Source organism: Gossypium raimondii, chromosome 5 (assembly GCF_025698545.1).
Source record: "Gossypium raimondii isolate GPD5lz chromosome 5, ASM2569854v1, whole genome shotgun sequence".
NCBI classification, from domain to species: Eukaryota; Viridiplantae; Streptophyta; class Magnoliopsida; order Malvales; family Malvaceae; genus Gossypium; species Gossypium raimondii.
In genome coordinates this window covers 19901810-19921823 of record NC_068569.1, presented here as the reverse complement: position 1 = coordinate 19921823, position 20014 = coordinate 19901810, and the positions used below count along the sequence as shown (strand labels likewise).

At 34.8% G+C, this 20014-nt stretch overlaps 2 protein-coding genes across 2 annotated transcripts; both read right to left on the bottom strand.

The window, feature by feature from the left end:
* Positions 1 to 3560: 3560 nt before the first annotated feature.
* Positions 3561 to 5203, bottom strand: LOC105770613 (uncharacterized). The gene is made up of 2 exons (XM_012591889.2): positions 4810 to 5203; positions 3561 to 4105 (listed from the first exon to the last, which is right to left on the bottom strand). Exons 1-2 carry the CDS (start codon positions 5120 to 5122, stop codon positions 3822 to 3824), a joined length of 597 nt encoding a protein of 198 aa, XP_012447343.1. The 5' UTR covers positions 5123 to 5203; the 3' UTR covers positions 3561 to 3821.
* Positions 5204 to 13603: 8400 nt separating this feature from the next.
* LOC105770725 (long chain acyl-CoA synthetase 9, chloroplastic) lies at positions 13604 to 19801 on the bottom strand. The gene is made up of 12 exons (XM_012592046.2): positions 19646 to 19801; positions 18347 to 18842; positions 18123 to 18203; positions 17360 to 17614; positions 17071 to 17202; positions 16770 to 16943; positions 16437 to 16666; positions 15647 to 15764; positions 15098 to 15229; positions 14826 to 14960; positions 14546 to 14752; positions 13604 to 14070 (listed from the first exon to the last, which is right to left on the bottom strand). The coding sequence occupies exons 2-12, from the start codon at positions 18788 to 18790 to the stop codon at positions 13903 to 13905; spliced, it is 2076 nt and encodes a 691-aa protein (XP_012447500.1). The 5' UTR covers positions 18791 to 18842; positions 19646 to 19801; the 3' UTR covers positions 13604 to 13902.
* Positions 19802 to 20014: the final 213 nt, after the last annotated feature.

Here is a 20014-nt window from a genome sequence, read left to right as displayed (position 1 = left end):
TACAATATCCAAACAATAACAATAAAATAGTAGCAACATAATAGTAAAATGGTAGCAAAATAGGGATAAAACAACAAGAAAATAATATTAAAAAGCAAAAAAAATATTTTTTTTGTCCTTTAGTGAATTTGGGCTGAGCCGGGCTCGGGCCAAAAATACCTTACCCGAGGCCCGGCCCGTTTTTAAAATGAACCTTATTTTTTTGTTCAAATTTATTTTTCGGATTTATATTTTTGTCCAAACCCTTTCACATTTTAAGTGAGCCTTCGAGTTGGACCAGGTGTCCTGACCCATGCACAAGTATAAACATATCCAATAAAATAACCAAATAATCTCATTGAAATACTTTACACGAAGGATATTATCTAAAAAAAAAGGTAAAGGTTTAAAAATGTTAATATAAGATAGTAGCTGAATTAGAAATTCAAGGAGGTTCCCATCAAATAATTGAAATGAGAACCGACTATAGGCATTAAATTCTTTTATGGTAATTAGAAAATAAAAGAAAGTATCAGAAAGGTGCTGTAATGTGGACCAGTGGGAAGAGAGCTACCAGAAGGTGTGTTAAAGTCTTGAATATTTTTGAATAATTTGGTTATGTTGGATAGAAATTTTAAGTCGTGTGACACAAAACCATGTGTCGTTACTCTTTTTAAAGCTTGTTTGACTTGTGAGAGAGAGAGAGACCCCTCTTTATCTTACAGGTAAAGAAAGAAACAAAAGCTGCTGCCCTTTTTATTCTTCTGATCACCTTCTGTATTTGGGATTTGGGTGGATGAATGAATTGAATGATTTTTTGAGGGTCCTTTTCACTCCCTACCTTTCCTACTTCTCCTCAGCATCTGTCCCAACACGTCTCTGGTTTGGATAAATTTGGATCGGTTTAAATATATGAATAGGTCTAAGTCTCACTGTACCTTAACCCATTTGCCCTTTTACTCAATGGAGGGAAAAAAAAAAAAAAGGCAGATGCTAAGCTAACAATTGGTGAAATTATTGAAAGGGAAGCAGGTTTTAAAATAATTAGTTACAATTTCTCGGGAAAAATGCTTGAAGATTATTTGAGATTTGATTTGAGCTTAAAAAATTAATTTTTTTTTTGCTTCTAATAATAAAATGTTATATCATTTTTTAGAGCGCATATCTTTTTTAATTCTAAAATTAATAAATTAATTTTTTTATAAAATTTTAAAAATTTAAAATCTTAAATCTTAAACTCTAGACTTTGAATCTCTTTAAACCTTAAATCTTAATTTAACCATGTTATAAAAATCTAGTTGAACAAACAAACCCCATAAACCTTGCGTTTCTATTAGAGTTATACAAGGGTTGGATCGGGTTCGAGACTTAACAAAATTCTAGGCCTGGGCTCGCTTTGAAAAATGGTCTCAAATTTTTGCCTAAACTCGTCTCTAATAAAATGCTAAAACCTTATCCCACGGCCCATATTAAATTTATTTTATTTTATAAAAAAATTAAATACATAGTACATCAATAACAATAAACAATAAAATAAGAGTTATACAATATACAAACAATAACAATAAATAGTAGCAACATAATAGTGAAATGATAGCAAAACAGTGGAAAAAAATAGTTTTTTTTTTTTACAAAGTCAGACGGGCTGGGACTGAGCTCAAAAATCTTGCTCGAGACTTTACCAGTTTTCCAAACGAGCCTTATTTTTTGCCCAAACTCATTTTTCGGGTCTATACTTTTCCCAAGCCGTCCTCAGGCCACCAATAGACAAGTCTAGTTACTATTATTATTTATTAATTTTATTTGATTAACCAATACTAATTAAGGTTAAAATATTATTAAATGAAACTAATCTAGTGTTAAAAAAATGTATGATATATATATAAAGTAGTACATTTTTATTACATGCCTAAAAAGTGTGTTGCGGAACTTTCTTTCTACAATTTTGTTTTCGATTAAGAAGAAAATTGTTGGGTTTTCAAATTCAAAGTCTAGGGTCAACTAATGAGAATTATGGATGTTTCTGAATAAAGAAAAAGATATTTTATACATTCAAATCACATCGCCTTGGAAGTTATGCAGGTTGGAGGAAATGGCTTCACAATAGCAAGTGGTGGAGGATACAGCGGTTAATTTCAACTACTTCAGTTGAGGATTCTTTGGGGTAGTTAAATATCAATGGCCACCCAAAATAATGTTTCCCAAACAAGTTGCTCATCTATAAATTATTCGTAAATAGATTTATTTATTGTTAATTGACTTAAACGATGTTGGAATTATAGTTGAAAATTATGATTTTATGTAATAATAATTTTTTTAAATTTGAGACATTAAATGTTTTAAAATGTGATTAAGAAGATATTTGTTGTTTTAAAAAATCTTTCTTATATTAACATCACTTTGGCGGGCAAATTACTAAAAAAAGCCATTTTTTTAAAAATTTACCGAAATGGGCCCTTTATGTAATTATTTACCGGAATGGTCCGTTTTCCGCGAAATCGCATCCACGTCAGCGCGATGTCAGGGTACGCGCCAGGAAATCGCGTTCACGTCAGCGCGATTTGCTGACATGGACACAAATCGCGCCCCCTAGGACGCGATTTGCTGACGTGGCATGAACAGTTTATGTTTTTTAGCTTGGAAAACTTTGAAAGGCCATAACTTTTCGCTCGGTTGTCCGATTGAGACGAATTTTTTTTTGATTTCGAATAAATTTTCGAGATCTACGCGCTGACAAACAGCCGAAGGCGGTTTGCCGCGCTTTTCGTAGAAAAAGATCATTTTTTGCCCCTAAATTTCGATTTTTTCGGTTTAAAATTGAATTTTGAAACATTTAACTCATTATTTTCCTTATTTATTTGAAGTAAACACCGGATTTTTTTTACAGAATTGTTGTATTATTTTTTTTGATTTGACACGTGTATGGAATATGTCCGATAAATCGTTAGAACGTAAGTAATATAATTAAGATAATAACAGTATTTTTATAATATGTCAATTAATTAGTTTAGCTTAGTTGGTTAAGATGCTTGCTTTTTTCCCTTAAAACCTTGGTTCAAATTTTGTTGGTAACAATTTTGAATCTTTTTTGTACTTCTTGCTATTGATGTAATATTGAAGAGTTAATTGATTCAAAAAAAAATTGTACTTGTTAAGATTTGAACCAGTTAACAATGGAGTGGACGTAAGTTATTGCAGCAAAGAATAACCAATTAATCTTTTTTTTTAATTTTGAATCTTTTTTGTACTTATTGCTATTGATGTAATTTTGAATCTTCAGTTTTCTTCAGCTCATGTGGAAACGTTTCGTCCACTCCATTGTGGTCCTAACTGCAATGGTCCCTTTGGTTGATAGTTAGAACTTGGAACAACTTTGGGGACAAATTGCCATTTTGAACCAAAGCAAGACGCCTGCTCCATTACTGGTAGAAATCTAGCAACATTTGTGAAAAATTCCCTATCTGTTTAAAATTCAACAATTATTCGTATAAAATAAGTATTCTTGTTACTAAATTCATGAAAGAAATATAAAAAAATTCCTCACTTGAGAAAGGGTTTTGATCCTATTGGCACTTGTAAGGTTAAAATATACAAATACTTGTTTTTGCATTAAAAACGTGCTCTTGTCTTAGGTCCAATCTAAAATGAATGGCACATCGTAACAATATTGTTCTGTTTTGGAATAGAATACAAGAAGAAGAAACCAATCAACTTTTTGAAAGCCAAAATGATAGCCCCAACACACACATATGGGCAATGGCGGAGGAAACCTTAGCTTAGCTTTTACTTTACTTACTGTCCCTTTCTATACAAAAAAAAAAAAAAAAAACCTAGGGAGTCTCTTATTCTTTAGTCTTCTTTGTGAGAGTCCTTGTTATCCAGCTCTTCTTCATAACCTTAACTCCCTCAGCCTTGTTGGACCTCTTCCACCTTACCAGCTGAAACAAATGACCCATCCGCTTTCGCCACCTCAGTGACCCACCTGGTTTGGGATGCTCTATCACACTCTTATTGCTCAAGCTGGCCTTCCACGACATGCTGCAATGCTCAAGTGATACCTTTGAAACTTTGCCTTTTTCCCATGAACCAACCCCATTCTCTTCGAACTTGATTGAGATAAATGAGTCTGCAAATACACAAGTATAATCTGGGGTTTCAAAAAGGAATTAAAAGTAACAATTGTTGCTAGTTGGCTACATTAATGGTAAGACCAACATATAGCCAGAAAAAGAATGTGAAGGAAAGCCATGTTTTATCAAAATTTGATAAGGTGAGGACATGATTAGCAAGACTTGACATGAAAGGGGTCCGTTTTTAATGGATGATTAGATGAATTTGTAATGATATTTGTTGTCTTCATATTACTAAGAAGTTGAATGATTTTGCACGAATCATCCAACAGATATATGGTGGTATTGTTTTGGTTATATCTGGAATAATATAGGAAAGTTTTTTTTTTTTTTGAAAATTTCTGTTTGCAGATACTGGTCAGATACTAAAGCCAAGATGGATAAATTTATATGCATAATTGGATGGATTTTAGGATTTTCCAAAAAACTATTAATGGCATTCCCATGAGTAAACCAATCATGCAAGGGAATTACTTTACTATGAACATTAAAAGGGGGGGGGGGAAGTTGCAGAGGAAAGCTGAAGAAAACAGGATAAGATTCTTGAATTTCCAGCTTTGACCACACTTTTGTCATTTACACAGACAATAAATTTGCCTATGAAGAGACATATGCATGCATGTAATTGATATTCAAGAACACACACATACCCCAAGAAAAAAAACCCAGTTTTTGCAAGACCCAGTTGAAATCGAAATACCTTCCTGACTGGTAGAAGCATCATGATCATCGAAATCTTGAGGTTTCAAATGGTTGAGGTGAGGTTGAGGACGATTGAGAAGGGAACCAAAAGCAAAGATGTTGGGGAGGTAAATGTGGGGTTTCTTTTGTGAAACACCTTGAAGGAATCTACTCCGGCCAGCTCTGGTAGAGGATGAAGATGAAGAGCGCTGGCCTTGCTTTGAAGCTAAGACAAGAAGCCTCTCGTTTAAGCACAAAGGGCAAACCCCAATAACTACTTGTTTAGGATGGAAATAGCAGCATGAATTGTCTTCCCTGTACCCATTCATCATAGTAGGGGGGTTGTACTGGACTGGAAACAAAAGAGAAGCAAATGTGAACTCTTCCTTTAAAGACAAAACTATATAAAAAAAAAGGACACGAATTGCTGCTCCTATACCTTCTTATATTGTGTAGAAAAAAAAAAGAATTTATATATTATTATTAAATATGATCACGATATATGAATATAATATAAATATACAAGAATTTTCGATCATAATAATGAGGTTGGCCCCTACCATCTCATAAGTTTAGACCAGAGTACGCAGTGGTAAATTGGGGATTTTTCCTTTTAAGGATATTTTATATTTATATTTATATTTAAATTTTATATAATTTTATATATAAAAATTTCATTTCATTTAATTATTATAAATAAAACAACAAGCGTATTATACTATGTTCCATATAACATACATAAATAATTATAATTATTTAATATAAAAAATAAATTGATTATATATATATATATATTTAAGATGAACCATCCATTCAACCAGGGAATTTGATCTACTTTAAAGCCAATTCTTTGACCACCTAATATTTGCTTTGAAAAGTGAAAACGTTTACCATATTGCGGTCTAACAAGAAAATGGTTGATTTATTTATTGGGAACAGTCTTTTAAAGAGTAATATTTTAGAAAGTGAAAGTTTTTCGAACTCCCGTTGTTTTATCTTTACAATAAGGGTATGTTTGATTGACGTAATTAATTTTCCGGAAAATTATTTCCAACTTTTCCAGCGTTTAATTGGCGGAAAACCTTTTTCATTTGGAAAATGAACTCCAAAACAAGGGAAAATGGGTTACATTTTAGGGAAAATATCTTACCCTTTCAATTTCCGTAAGACATTTTCCGTGCTCTCCTCTCTATCTCCTCCTTCATTCCCTCCTTCATTCCTTCCTTCATTTCCGGTAGAAAATTGCTTCTGTTTATCGATTTTCCAGTAACTTGTTTTTTTTAATTATTCAATACTTGTTTTTTTAACACAATTACAAATAATTTATTTGATGTTAGTTTTTTTTAATTTATAACGATTAATATTGTAGCTTAATAATTGAGTATTATTATAAATAAATCATTGCAATATATGTAAAAACAATTTAAAATATAAAAATTTATTAATACATATTAATATATGCAAAACAACTTTCCGGAAAATATTTTCAGAAAATTTGCCAAATAGCAAAAAATATTTTACATGATTCAATCAAACACCGTAAAATATTTTCCAAGAAATTATTTTACGTAAAAGTAAAATATTTTTCGAAATCATTTTACGGAAAATATTTTCTTGGCAATCAAATGACTCTAATATTCATACAAATTAAATTAAAATTTAATCATATAAATTAAACTAAAATTCAACCGGTTGAAAGTATAAGTTCTTAATTTCGATATTTATGTTCATTTGGACAAATTCTTAGGAAAACTTAAATATATATATATAGTTTTGATTTGTTGGTGAGATTGGCACTTAAATAATTTTTCTTTTACCAAATTGTTGGTAAGATTTCCATAGTTGTATTGGTACGGCAGTTGGGTTGCTATTGATATAAAATTTGGGGATGGTAAATGTAATGAATAATTTAGCAACTCCTGATAATGCAAAACGTAAGTACTATGAGAATGAGTTAAAATAGCAATTTAGTTGGCTTTTACAGTAATATTTTGCAATTCATGTTATATGAGTCTTTTACCTAATTAGGATAGAAAAAAAATTTACTGAAATAGTATGTCAGAAAAAAAATTTACCAAAATAGGTTACTTTTTCATTGGAGCCTATTAGATAGGCGCCAATGAATAAAATAATAATAATAATTTTTGATTAAAATATAATTTATACTTTTCCGGGTTAGTATATAACCCGTATAATACATAGTATTGGCGCCTATCTGGAAGGCGCCAATGGTGGTGCCTATTTGGGAGGCGCCAATGGTGGTGCCTATCTAGGATGCGCCAATGGTGGTGCCATATTAGGAGGCGCCAATGCTGTGATTTTTCTCTATAAATACCCCCAACACAGACATAAATTTGACTACAAAAACGGAAGAAAGAAGAAGGAAGGAAGCAGAAGAAAAGAAGGAAGAAAAAGAAGAAGAAAAATTAGGTATTTTGGTTTTTTTTAAATAGAATGTAGAGTTTTGTTAGTAATTTTATTATTTGAAAGTTATTTTGCCATGTTATTAATTTTGTTAGTTTCTGAATGAAAAATTTTGCATTAAAATTTTTATGTATTTTGTTTACATTTTGAAACTGTTTTAAGAAATTTGAAATTCTTTTTTTACAGATCTAGTATTGAAAATGGAGAATCAGTTTTTTGTATGCGTTTATTTCGATGGAGAAATTTTAACAACAACTGTGGGATGTATATTTGAATGTCGCAAACAAGTAGCAATGAGATTTGATAGAAATATCTTGTTTGATGATATGAAGGAAAAAATTAGTGAAAAAATTTATAGACGTTGTGGGAGAAGGATATCAAAAGTTTTCTACAAGTTTCCAGTATCAACAGATCCAATAAAATTTATCGAAATGGAACTTGTAGACGATGAAGACGTGGAAACAATGGTCGCTCTTTATTGTGGGACTTCGAGTAACAAAAATGCATCGATTCAGTTATTTGCTAAGTTAGTCAGTGTGGAGGCAACTGAAGATCCCACTCCATTAGGTGAAGAAGATGGAGTTGAAGCGCCGTGTATGGTGGTTCCGGTATCGTATGTTGATAGTCAATCACCTATACATGGGATAAATATTGATCTTAATGCTGCAGCCGAGACTGATGTGGTTGGTGATGATGTATACTATAGTAGTGATCCTGTTGATTACGAAGTGGATAGTGAGAGTGATCCCGACGCAAACGAGGTCCCGGATGATATTGACGACGAAGGGGTGAATGAGGATGGAAATGTCAATGCGTCTTCAGTCGGAAACCAGATTCGTCGTATTGTGATACACAATAATCCTGGGGCACACATGTCTCGGATAGACCCGTCGCGGCATGGGCAAATTGAGTTTCGAGTACCCTGAAATACCACATGGTTACCGAATGGGCGTATATTCTGATCCAGATGAGTTACGCGTGGGCCAGAGATTTGAAAGTAAGGAAGAATGTATGTTTGCGATTAAGCGGTATAGCATGAATATATCAGTAGATTACAAAGTCATCGAGTTTAAACCAACATTATATATTGGAGAGTGTTGGAGGTCGGCAGAAGGCTGCAATTGGCGGGTACGAGCTGCATTTATGCAGAAGTCGCAGATGTGGGAAATACGAAAATTTGTGGAGCCCCACACATGCACTTTAACATGTATGACAGAAGATCATCGAAAACTTGACTCCAAAACTATCTGTACATGCATCATGCCAATGGTGAAAGACATGCTGACCATTAAAGTTTCGGTACTGATTGCTGAAATACAAGCACGATTCCAGTATCGAGTATCATATCGGAAGGCATGGATAGCTAAACAGATGGCAATGGAGCAATTGTACGGAGATTTCGATGCATCGTACAATGAATTACAGGGATGGATAGCCGCCATGAGGGAACACGTGCCGGGGACTGTAATTGAGTTGCAGACACGATCTTATGACGGTCCAAATGACCAACTACAATCGAGAAAAAGAATTTTCCATCGGATGTTCTGGACTTTTGATCAATGTGTGCGTGCATTTCCCCACTGCAAACCATTTGTGCAAGTAGATAGAACCTGGCTATATGGAAAATACACATAGATCTTACTTCTTGCGATTGCTCAAGACAAAGAATAGAACGCATACTCGATAGCATTTGCCATCGTCGATAAGGAGAACATGGAATCGTGGGAGTTCTTTCTTACCAACCTGCGGAGGTATGTGATTAGCAATGATAATATTTGCATCATTTCCGATAGAGGAAAAGGATTAATTGCAGCCATTAGGCGTTTTGGTGTACCATGGCGATCTGTTTACTGCATCCGGCACATCGCGGCTAACTTCCAGCGAGATTATACTGAGGTGGATACGAGGCCACGAAATAGTCATCGCCTCCTAATTCTGGATGATAAGAACTATCCCTAGAATGTAGTTCTGCCTCTCGCTCTGGCTGTGGCTCTGGTTCTGGCTCTGGTGCATGATGCAGATCTCGAAGGGGTTGCGTAATTCGTGTCGTATACGGAAGGACTACAATCGACCGCCCACCAAACAGAAATGGTTTCCTTGTCTCACAGTACCACTGTATATACTCTAACGAGGGCTGCAAATCCGGAGCACGATCCATCTGAGGTACCATCCCGAACTGGTTGTTCCATATCGTGATATATTCTTCGTGCACTTCTTCCCAATTATCTCCATACCTCCCATTCTTGCTCATCCCATGGATCTCCCCCAATTGTACTGGCAGTGTCGGGATATACTGTATGCAACCGAACTGTCGGAGTACTCGATTGCCATGATACCACTCCACTACGTTAAAATTGATAATGGGTGCGCTAATGCACTATAGGTTTGAGTGGACGCGGGCCGATGATGGCATAACTGCCATAATTTTCGGAGCAGAATACGACATCCAAATGAACTGCACAATTAATAACGTTGTTATATTAACTCGGGTCGAGTGAGATAAAATAATAAAATTAAGTTTATATTCGAAAAATTTACCCCTTCTCCAGCATAATTCTCAATCAGTAGACGATATATCGGAACCGACGGTGACCTCCCGATCCCCGGATTACTTCTCCACCTACGAAAACAACTTGTTAGAATAATATATTATAAAAAGTCAACAAATTATTATAATGAGTAAAAATTCATCACCTATTAACGAGTGAAAATACATATGATTGATGACTAATGGATGCCAAGAATGGCATCCGGTAAAGTGCCCACGACTGCAGCAGTATGAGGCATTCGCCAATGTCAACCGCAGAAGGATTTGTCGTCCGACAAAGTTCGCGATACAGTATGGCTAAAACTGCGGACCCCCAACTGTATGAACGAGTGTTATGCAAATTGGATAATAAGAGTAAGTACATCAAGTGGACCTTCATCGCCGCTTGCATCCAAAGATGAGTACACCCCTATAAGGTGCATAATATAAGCTCGAATGTACCGCATCACCTCCCGCTCATTAGCGATGACTTGGCAAATGCTCAAAATTGGCATGTAGCCATGAAAATCTCAAACCGGTAATTTCCGACTTGGCGGCGCCCAAGTAATTCATTGCAAAGGGTAGCCGCCTAGAGATTGAACTTACGCCTGTGACCGCATTCCTGTCTATGGAAGCCCGAGCAGATCAGAACGTCCTCTAGAGTGACGGTACACTCTCCGCACGGCAGATGAAATGTGTGGGTCTCCGGACGCCATCGCCGACTAAAGCGGAAATCAAGTCGTATCGCAGATCAAAAGTCCGAATCAATGCCGCTGATCCGAACCCGCTAACTCTAAGTATGGTATTAGGCGTTCATCCGTCGAAACCCTACACTATTAACACGGCCCTCAATGCGATGACGGACCTCGACATTATTAAATTAGCAAAATAGTTAATACAATATAATTTAATTCAACAAATAACATGATTATCAAAAATAAATTTTATTACCATCTCATTAATAGTACTTGATATGTGATTATTATTATTAATTAGAGAACCCATTTCCTGCAAATCTGCAATAAAAAAAATGAATTCAGTTAATTTGTTTCAAAAAATCAATAATTACTGTTAAATAAATACAAAATCAAATAAAATTTAATTATATAAAAGTTACATTATATAAAAATTAATTAGAGAGCCATTGGCGCCTGTCCATCAGACTCCTTCATTGGCGCCTACTTGACAGGCGCCACCCGACCCGACCCGACCCGACCGTATTTTAACTCGTATTTTTTTAAAAAAATATTAAAAAATATAAAATTATATTTTAATCAAAAAAATTATTATTATTTTATTCATTGGCGCCTATCTAATAGGCTCCAATGAAAAAGTAACCTATTTTGGTAAATTTTTTGTCTGACATACTATTTCAGTATTTTTTTTTTCTATCCTAATTAGGTAAAAAACCCCATGTTATATATATACACATACGCATGCATGTATTCAACAGGATTGTAGATTTCAAGTCAAAAATTGAGATTCCCAATTGATTTAAGGGGTCATGTAAGGCACGAGATACAGGGAATTGATGTAGCACAAGGCATTTGAAAATTAGGGAAAAAAGAAAGCACTAGTCCTTCGCATCAATCTTCTCAACATGGGGTTCCCAATACTATTGCTCCTATTCTCACAAAAAAAACTTGAAATTTAAGAAAATAAACTATTTTTGAAGGGAGAGTATAAAAACACATTTAGTTGGACGAATTTTTTTGTTGATTTGTCACGAAAAGTACACTCAATTGGACGCACTTTCATCTTTCATTTTCAAAACGATCTATTTATACAATAAATATTTTTTCGACACATTCAACTTATTTATCCCAAAACTTTATCTTATGAAGTTATTTTTCTAAAATACATTACAATAAAATGATATCAACCTCATTTATTAACCTATACTTTTTTTTTCCCTTTTCCAAAACCTATCATCCTTATAATTTTGCCACTAGTGCAAGTTTCCTGTCATGGACATATGTTTTTTTTTTCAATGTGTGTTCCTGCATTTGTACATGTGTAAAGGGAATTGAAAAAGAAATGTCTTAAATAAGGGGAAAAAATTATAACCCAAAGAGAGAGAGAGAGAGAGAGAAGAGGTTGCTTTGAGATTGAACTTTGTGAAGGTTTTGTCCATGAGAGAACACATCTAAAAAGCTTTTTTTTTTCCCTTCAATAAAAAAGGTGAAAGGGGGAAACAATGAAAAGTAAAAGAGAAGGGGAGTCACATGGGGGAGAAGGGGGTGTTCCCAATGTGGGTTGGGTGAGGTGAGGACTCAAATATTTCTGAACATCATCTTAAGCTTCATGGACCAAATTGTAGATGTGGGTCTCCTCCTCATACCTTTTAAAATGACTATGAATTAATTAAATTTTTTGTCCATCTTGATTATTCTCTAAGCTTTACTAAAAGTACTAATGAATGAGATGATCAACTACTATGTTTAGTATGTTATTAATTTATTGTTTTGGATTATGTATTAATAATAAAAATTGATTTTTATTTTCCATTTTATAAAATTAATTCCTTAATACTAGGATATTCTCTCAAAGACTTTTTCTAGGTCTTCTTTACACAAATAATAACAACAACAACAATATTCCAAGCATATTATATTTGATTTGGATGGAAAATTATGGTTCAAACATAAGAAAGGCTAACAAAAGCTTAGGGAATTGACTTATATGGTTCAAACTACAAATTTCTACATTGTTCATCTTCTTCATGAGACTTTTTGACCTTTTCAACCAAAATCCACTTTGGCTTTTTTTATGCCATTGAATTAGTAAATAGATGAAAAGGGTTTAATCATGTACATATCAACCCCATGTGCTTTCTTTACTTAAATATCATATCTTAATTATAATTATATGAATTAATTAAATTAAATCCATTCCACTTCCTTAGTTTCTGTTTTCCCCCAAAACTAAGCAAAATACATTGTTCATTATTACACATGATGACAAGTTGAGGTATCATTCACTAGAAACTAGATCTCTTAGCAGAGAGTAAAACTAAAGTAAACTGTGTTCCTTTCTTCTTTCTTTTTAGGATTGAATCAGCAATCAAATACAAATTCATCCTCTTCCATCTATTTAATCATCTGGGTTTTCAATCTAATCTTTAAATTACAACATTAAATTGACCTTAACTTCCTACTAAAATAAAATTGAGCTAAGCTCAAACTATAAGAAATTCGCCCTTTGCATTGACTCATTCAATGTGTCAAAATGCTCAACTGAATAATTTATAGACTTATATCACAATTTAACCTTTCAAACTATACCCTTTTTTTCTGTCGGTCAATGGTACACTGAAAAAAGTCAGACATGTGCATTCTCAGCCACCTATTTTTTAACGCAATTAATTTTTCGGTATCAAAATAATAGAAAAAGCGTTATATACCTAATTTATAAGGACAAATAGCTTGTTTTCATGGCCTTAAAGAAGTATAAGACCCAAATCTTAAAGTAGTTAAAAATGAACATCACTGGAGGAGGAGGAGGAGGCTTCCAGTGACAAAAGGCATTCATTCGTCTTTTGCTACTTCATGTCCTTTGGCAACCCTCCCCTATTTAGGTTTTAGTCTCCCACTGAACTTTGGCAACATCAGCCCATCTTTTATTGAGACGGGTTAAGAGAGACCCAATGCCCCCTCCCCCATTTAGGTTTTAGTCTCCCACTGAACTTTGGTAGCATCAGCCCATCTTTTATTGAGACGGGTTAAGAGAGACCCAATGCCTACAAAGTGCTCATCACTATTATTTCATTTGGTGATTTAAAGAGCTATCCCTGGTAGGTTTCAGTAGCATGGATGACCGCAAGATTACCCGGCACCGAAAAGTAACAAAAAAACATGACATGTATACAAGAACACAACACTGATATGATTTGCAGGTGTATAAACAAGGACACATTATTTAGAGCAGAAAAGATACACACACACACATGTGGAACCCAAAGAAAAGTGATTTGAATCTAACAATCCTGCTTGAAGACAGGCAAAAACCTTAGTTTTCCTGTAGTTTATTTAGAACAAAACATGAACTGCAATGGTAAGAACTAGAACAAAGAAGATGAATATGGGTTTTGATCATATCATCTTACACTAGTCTTACTTTCTTCAAGATTGTTGCTAAATGAGCAGTCAAAGCATCTAGAAACTATGATGCATATAGCTTGGCCAGGTCTTCAGAAAAAGCTCTTCTAATGGCCTCTCTCTTGATCTTGAGAGCTGCAGTCACAAGCCCTGATTCTGGAGTCCATGGACTAGAAATCAATTTGATTTTTGCAGGAATCTCAAACTTCTCCAATCGTGACTTCTTGGCTGTCTGCAATTAAAAGCAGTAGCAGATGGACGAAACAGGGTCAGAGGTCGGAAAAAAAAGCAGCAGTGAAAAAGTGAAATTGAATTATTATAAGCCTAGATTCTCGTGGCAGCGCAACGGTTCACTACTTTCTCCATCAGAGCTGCACAGAGGGTATGTTCAAAGTAAAGGGAATGCAATATCTCTGCTTTATGCATGAAAGTACATGCAAATTAAAAAGATTTCTTTACCAACTACATCAAAGCTAAGCCAGCACTCGTAAAAAGCTAAAATCCAAGTATAAGCCTATACCGTAAATGAGTGATCACAAACGGATGCAAAAGCAAATGTTGCCGATGGATAGTTCTCCAAGTTCAAATAATTTGTAGCAATATGCCAAAAACAAAGAGTATAATATGTTGCAATTTGTTGCAATTGTACATAGATATCCCGGCGCCCTCATCAAAGCTTAAATCTTCGGATAAATTTGAAGATATACCTGAGCAAGAGAGGAATGTACTTCCTTGATAGTTTCTTCTTTCTCACACAAGTCTGCAAAATCAGTAAATGTAATGCCTTGCTTTGAAGCCCAATCTTCCACCATTTGTTGGGAAGCCACCACGAGAGCCACACAAAAACTGTGAAATGGATCAGCATGCAACATAATATTGTCGACATAGGGACAGATACTGAGAGCAGTCTCAACCTGTAGGAAAAATATTAGTTACAGTGGAAAATTCGAATTACATAATTGTTTCACTGGAAATATCCATTCATACCTTTCCTAAAGAGACATATTCTCCATGCTGAAGTTTGACAATGTCTTTTTTACGGTCAATTATCTCAAGGCAACCATCGGAATGAAACTGTCCTATGTCACCTGTACAGAACCACCTAACTCCTCTCTCATCAACCTTTTCCGCACCAAAAAAATAAAAATTGCCAGTTAACTAAGAGATAGAAAGGAAAAAGAGAGGATCCATTATAGGTAATCTTTAAAAAGAAGAGGAAAAGGAAAGGGAATGTGAAGATTGGAAGTTCAAAACCGTACCCTATATGATTCTTTTGTTTTTTCTTCATTTTTGAAGTATCCAAGCGTCACATTCGGACCACCGATCAGTATTTCTCCACGAGGCATTGGTGAATTACTAGTTAAATATCCACCTTTAGGCCAGTCTACTAACTAAAATAAACAACACATAATGCAATATGGTTGAAGTCAGAAATTTGCCCACCAACGCAAATAAGTAAACAAATCAGGATGAAATGAGCACAGCAATAGCCCACCAAATAATCATCATATACAGCAAACAGCATCGGGAAAATAAAGCTTTGATTGCCGACACACATGCAAACACACACACAATCATATATATGCAAAATATACACAAGAAACAAAGATTAGAGAGGCTTTAGAGGTCCATCCTCAAGCTCAAAGCTTCCAGTTTCAACCCGAATAAAGGAGAGAAAATTAAAATAACCTATTTGGTTGGTTTCAAAGGAAAGCCACAAAACTTAACCACCAGATGGTGAATAAAAGCAAATATGTTAAGCAGTCATCTCAGTAAAACTAGTAGTAGTAATAATAATAATCTCTTACCTTAATAAAGGAGCAAGGAAGTGGAGCACCAACGCGACCAACAGATGTATCATCAACCTCAGAGAAGGTGCCACCAGCACAAGTCTCAGTTAGACCATACCCTTGGCCAATTGGAGTACTGAAAAAGGAATTCCTATGAGAATATGATACTTAAAAATATTAAATCTGTGAGGAAGAGATAACTGTCAGTGTCCTTTATGATGATAGTATCTCCATGGTACCAAAAAGCTACTTGTCATCCCACACGGTTTTGGTCCTTGTTAATGTCTAAGCTACTTGCATATCAAATAGCCATCTAAGACAAAAAATTGAACTTCCACCCAAAGAATCGCTGTTTAAGTAGCATCTTCCTGTTGGACAAGATGTAAGGTGTTGTTTGATGAAAGCATTCATCTTTAATGTGTTTGGTAACTTGTTTTAGAAGCTACAGTACTTAAAACCTACTTATTACATTCTGTCAATGTTATTTAAGATTTCCCTTTTTTATATAATTTGACTAAACTACACCAATATTTTAATTGAAAGTACGCTAATAATCCTGTTTCTAACTCTTATTAGATGAGAAACCGGCATAAAATCATATAGTATAATTTATAAACCAGCACACAAAATTTTCAGTTAATCAAACAACACCTTAATTAAATTTAGAACAACAATTGTTATGAAACTACAGAAATGTGCCTGAATGTTGAATATGAGTTTGTGTGAGCATATGTAAGAGCAGCAGCAGAGGATCCATAAATTTAACTTTGACATGGATATCAACTCAAATTGCTAAAAACATACTAACCCAAAGCAGATGTTGATAAATCTCTGAGTATCTGGTGATAGAGGAGCACCTCCAGAAAGCAAAAATCGAAGGCGACCACCTAGAATTGCTCGGACCTTCTTAAAGACGAGTAAGTCCCACAGATACTTTTCAAGGCCCCAGGCACCAAACCAACTACCATTTATTGCAGATAATCTACGAGAATACGCCAAGTCAAACAATTTCTTGGATAGTCCACCTTTTGCATCTACCTGAAGTTTAAGATTCAATTTTTTTTTTAAATTAACTTATTTTCACAAATACACACACATATAAAGAAGAAGTCATACGTTTGAGAAAGTAAAAATTTCTAACCTTCTTTCGTACTCCATCTCGAACACGATCAAGAATTGCTGGAACAGCTGCCATCAGGGTTGGAGCTAACACGGAGGCATCCCCCTTTGTTCCTGGTTTTTTCTTGCTAGATGTATCAGTAAGAGTCAAAGGGGATCCATATCCTAGGATACCTCCTACAGCAACAATTAAATGCTACAATTGGAAAAAATATGTTAAAATATGTTTAAACACACTGCAGGTAAACAAATATGAATATAATCAGAGATCAAAAGTAAGTTGCAATGAACATTTGTAATGTAATTCAAGACAACATATATACCTCAGCCGCTAATTCAAGAATATGAGCAAGGGGTAGATACGCAAGATAGACATCTTTGCTTCCAATTCCAGGAATAATTGTCTTGACTGCAGCAACGGTAGCTAGTATATTGCCATGTGTCAGCATAACACCCTGTACAAATTTGATATATTAGAAGCAGCTTAACAATGTTGAAACCTAATCTTGACAATTTTACATATCTCAAAGATATAACATCGTGCAAGCATCTTTTTACCAACAAAATCTATAAGAGGCTACAAGAAGCAAAACCCAAAATCTACATTCTAACCTTAGGCAATCCAGTACTTCCACTAGTATACATTATAACTGCAACATCAGCTGCAATAGGTAAATCAGCATCAACAGGATTTTCATAGCCGGTTCTCTGGACATCAGCAAAAGAAGTGACTGCCCATCTACCACTTACAGCAGTTGGAATCTCATCATCCATACAGATCACATGTTTTATCTTGTCGAGTTGGCCACTAATGTTGACAAGCTTTTTTAATTCTTTGGCCCCGCAAATCAGTGTTGTAACTTCAGTCTGGCAGAGCAAAGATTGCATAAATAAATAAGCATGACTAACAAACGTGCAAAACCATGAAATCTTCACTGGCCAATTAAACCAGTGAACAACTTTTTCCACTTGGTTTGCACGGTATAAGATGCAGGGAATACTGTTCTGATGCATGGTTATCTCGCTAACCTTATGAAGAGTGTATTACCAACATGACAAAACTATAAGTATAAATTCTAACAAGCTCAGTGATGAAATTTTGGACAAAAGGCATAGTAATTACAATGAATAAAAATAAACTCAGCAAATATTATTGAATCGTTAATCAACTACCGGCAGGTTCTAAACAATTTATATAAACATGTAAGAAATAAGAAAAGACAATTCACCTCTGAGGGAAGCAAATTAAGAACAGATATAGTTTCTTAAGGACTGATAAAAATATTAGTTCAAGAAAAAGTTAACTATTTCGCAAGTAAAGAATATTGATACAAACATGTATAGATATAGATAGACAGAGAGAGGGATAGAGGACCTCATTTAATGAGTGACATAAAGCCTCCTCCCCCAAAGATGCATATATTGTCACCACAGTGACATTGCGCCTAAAGCAGGCCTGAAAAAATAACATGTATCAATTACTTTCTCTAATTTGAAGGAGCGCAAAGGAAGGACCTGGCATGAGTTAACATATCAGTCAAAATTTTAAACAAACAGGCATGGAAATTAATAGAAAATTTCAGAAAACATTAGTCAGACCTGCAATGCAATGAACCATTCTTCTCTTGTATCAGCAAAGATTGCCACGCGTTCTCCCCTTTTATGACCAAGTTGAACTAAACCAGAAGCAAAATAGCACACAGCTGCAAATGTTTCAGCATATGTCAACCATACATATTCTCCATAATGAAGCTTCTCAAAGGATCTTCCATCTTCAGTTACTTCAACCTCACTCGAAATCAGTTTCCTAGTGCCAAGCAAGCTTTTATTGCTGTTCTGCTTACATGACTGCTCAAAAAGTTCTGCAAGTGTAGATAAACCTTCCCATGCTGTTTCTAGAGGGAATGGAAACCGAATGTTTCGGATTGCGTACCCAGGTTCCCCACCAACATCAACCAGCACTCCTCGCTTCTTCACCCTCTTTGAATTTCGAAGGAGCACAAGAACAATGGGGACAATCGCACCAACAATATAACCATTCATATTTATAGGATTTTGTGCTTTGGCTTGGCAGAACCTACCTCTTCAATTTACCCTGAAAATAGAATCACATCCAACCATGATCATTAACCAAGAAAGAGTACCAGAACAATTCAAAGTCGTTTTACTTGCCTTATTCTTGAAAGTCTGCAAGATAGCAATAAACCAAATAGAAACTAGCTAGGTAGAAACAAGCCAAAAGCACAACAAAGTTCTATCCCTCATAACATAACCAAACCTTGCCTGGTTCCAGCCAAGCCATACATGACAAAAAGCACATGCAACTGCATATATGTGTGCACACACACACAGAGTCTTAACATGATCGGTTGTTACAATATGAAACTCTTACGAGGAAGCACAGGCAATGACACAGAACAAAACCCAAGTTCCTATTATAATTATGACCATCATAGGTCAATATTGTTTTAACCAAGCCAGCATTATAATACAGATTTTTTATATTAATCATATAATACAGATATACTAGTATTATGCTATTCACCATCCTAGTTCTGGCCGGCTTCTACCTTCCCTCATAGCGAAGTTTCAGGGACCAATCATCCGGAGGAACAACAAAAGGCCTAAAGCTAATTTAAAGATAAACAAATGGGTAAACAAACATTGCATCAATTCCAAAATACATGCACACGCACACACACACACATTTCTGTGTAAATCAATTCAGACAATATGTCATAAATCACAAGTAGCAGTCTAATGAATGAAAAAAAAAAGAACCCACATTTTCAAAAAGGGCAAAAAAGAAATTAAAGATAAAATAAAAACGGGCAACATTGAAAAATCCAGAAGGAAAAAAACAAACGATTGGAATAAAGACGTGATGATCCAAAATACCTTCGAAATCTGGAGTAAGAAAGCGAAATGTTTGGGATAGAAAAAGTGTAGCTAAAATTTGGGCCAAAAGATGATGGAGAATGAAAGTTGGGAGTTTCAGAAGCAGTTTACTCAGAAAATTTTCATTGGGCAGGATGGTTCATGAGAAATTGTCAGCAATATGTATGTATGTGTGTGAATATATATACACACATAAAAGACGAGCATGTGAGACAGTGTCTAGGTTTGGGTGTGACCAAACAGATGGCAACTGAGATTCATATTACTGTAAATTCAAACAGATGGCGAACTGCCATGCAAACAAAAACATTATACGTAATATATAAATCTATAGTTCTTTCTATGTTAAGTTTATTATTGTTATAAATA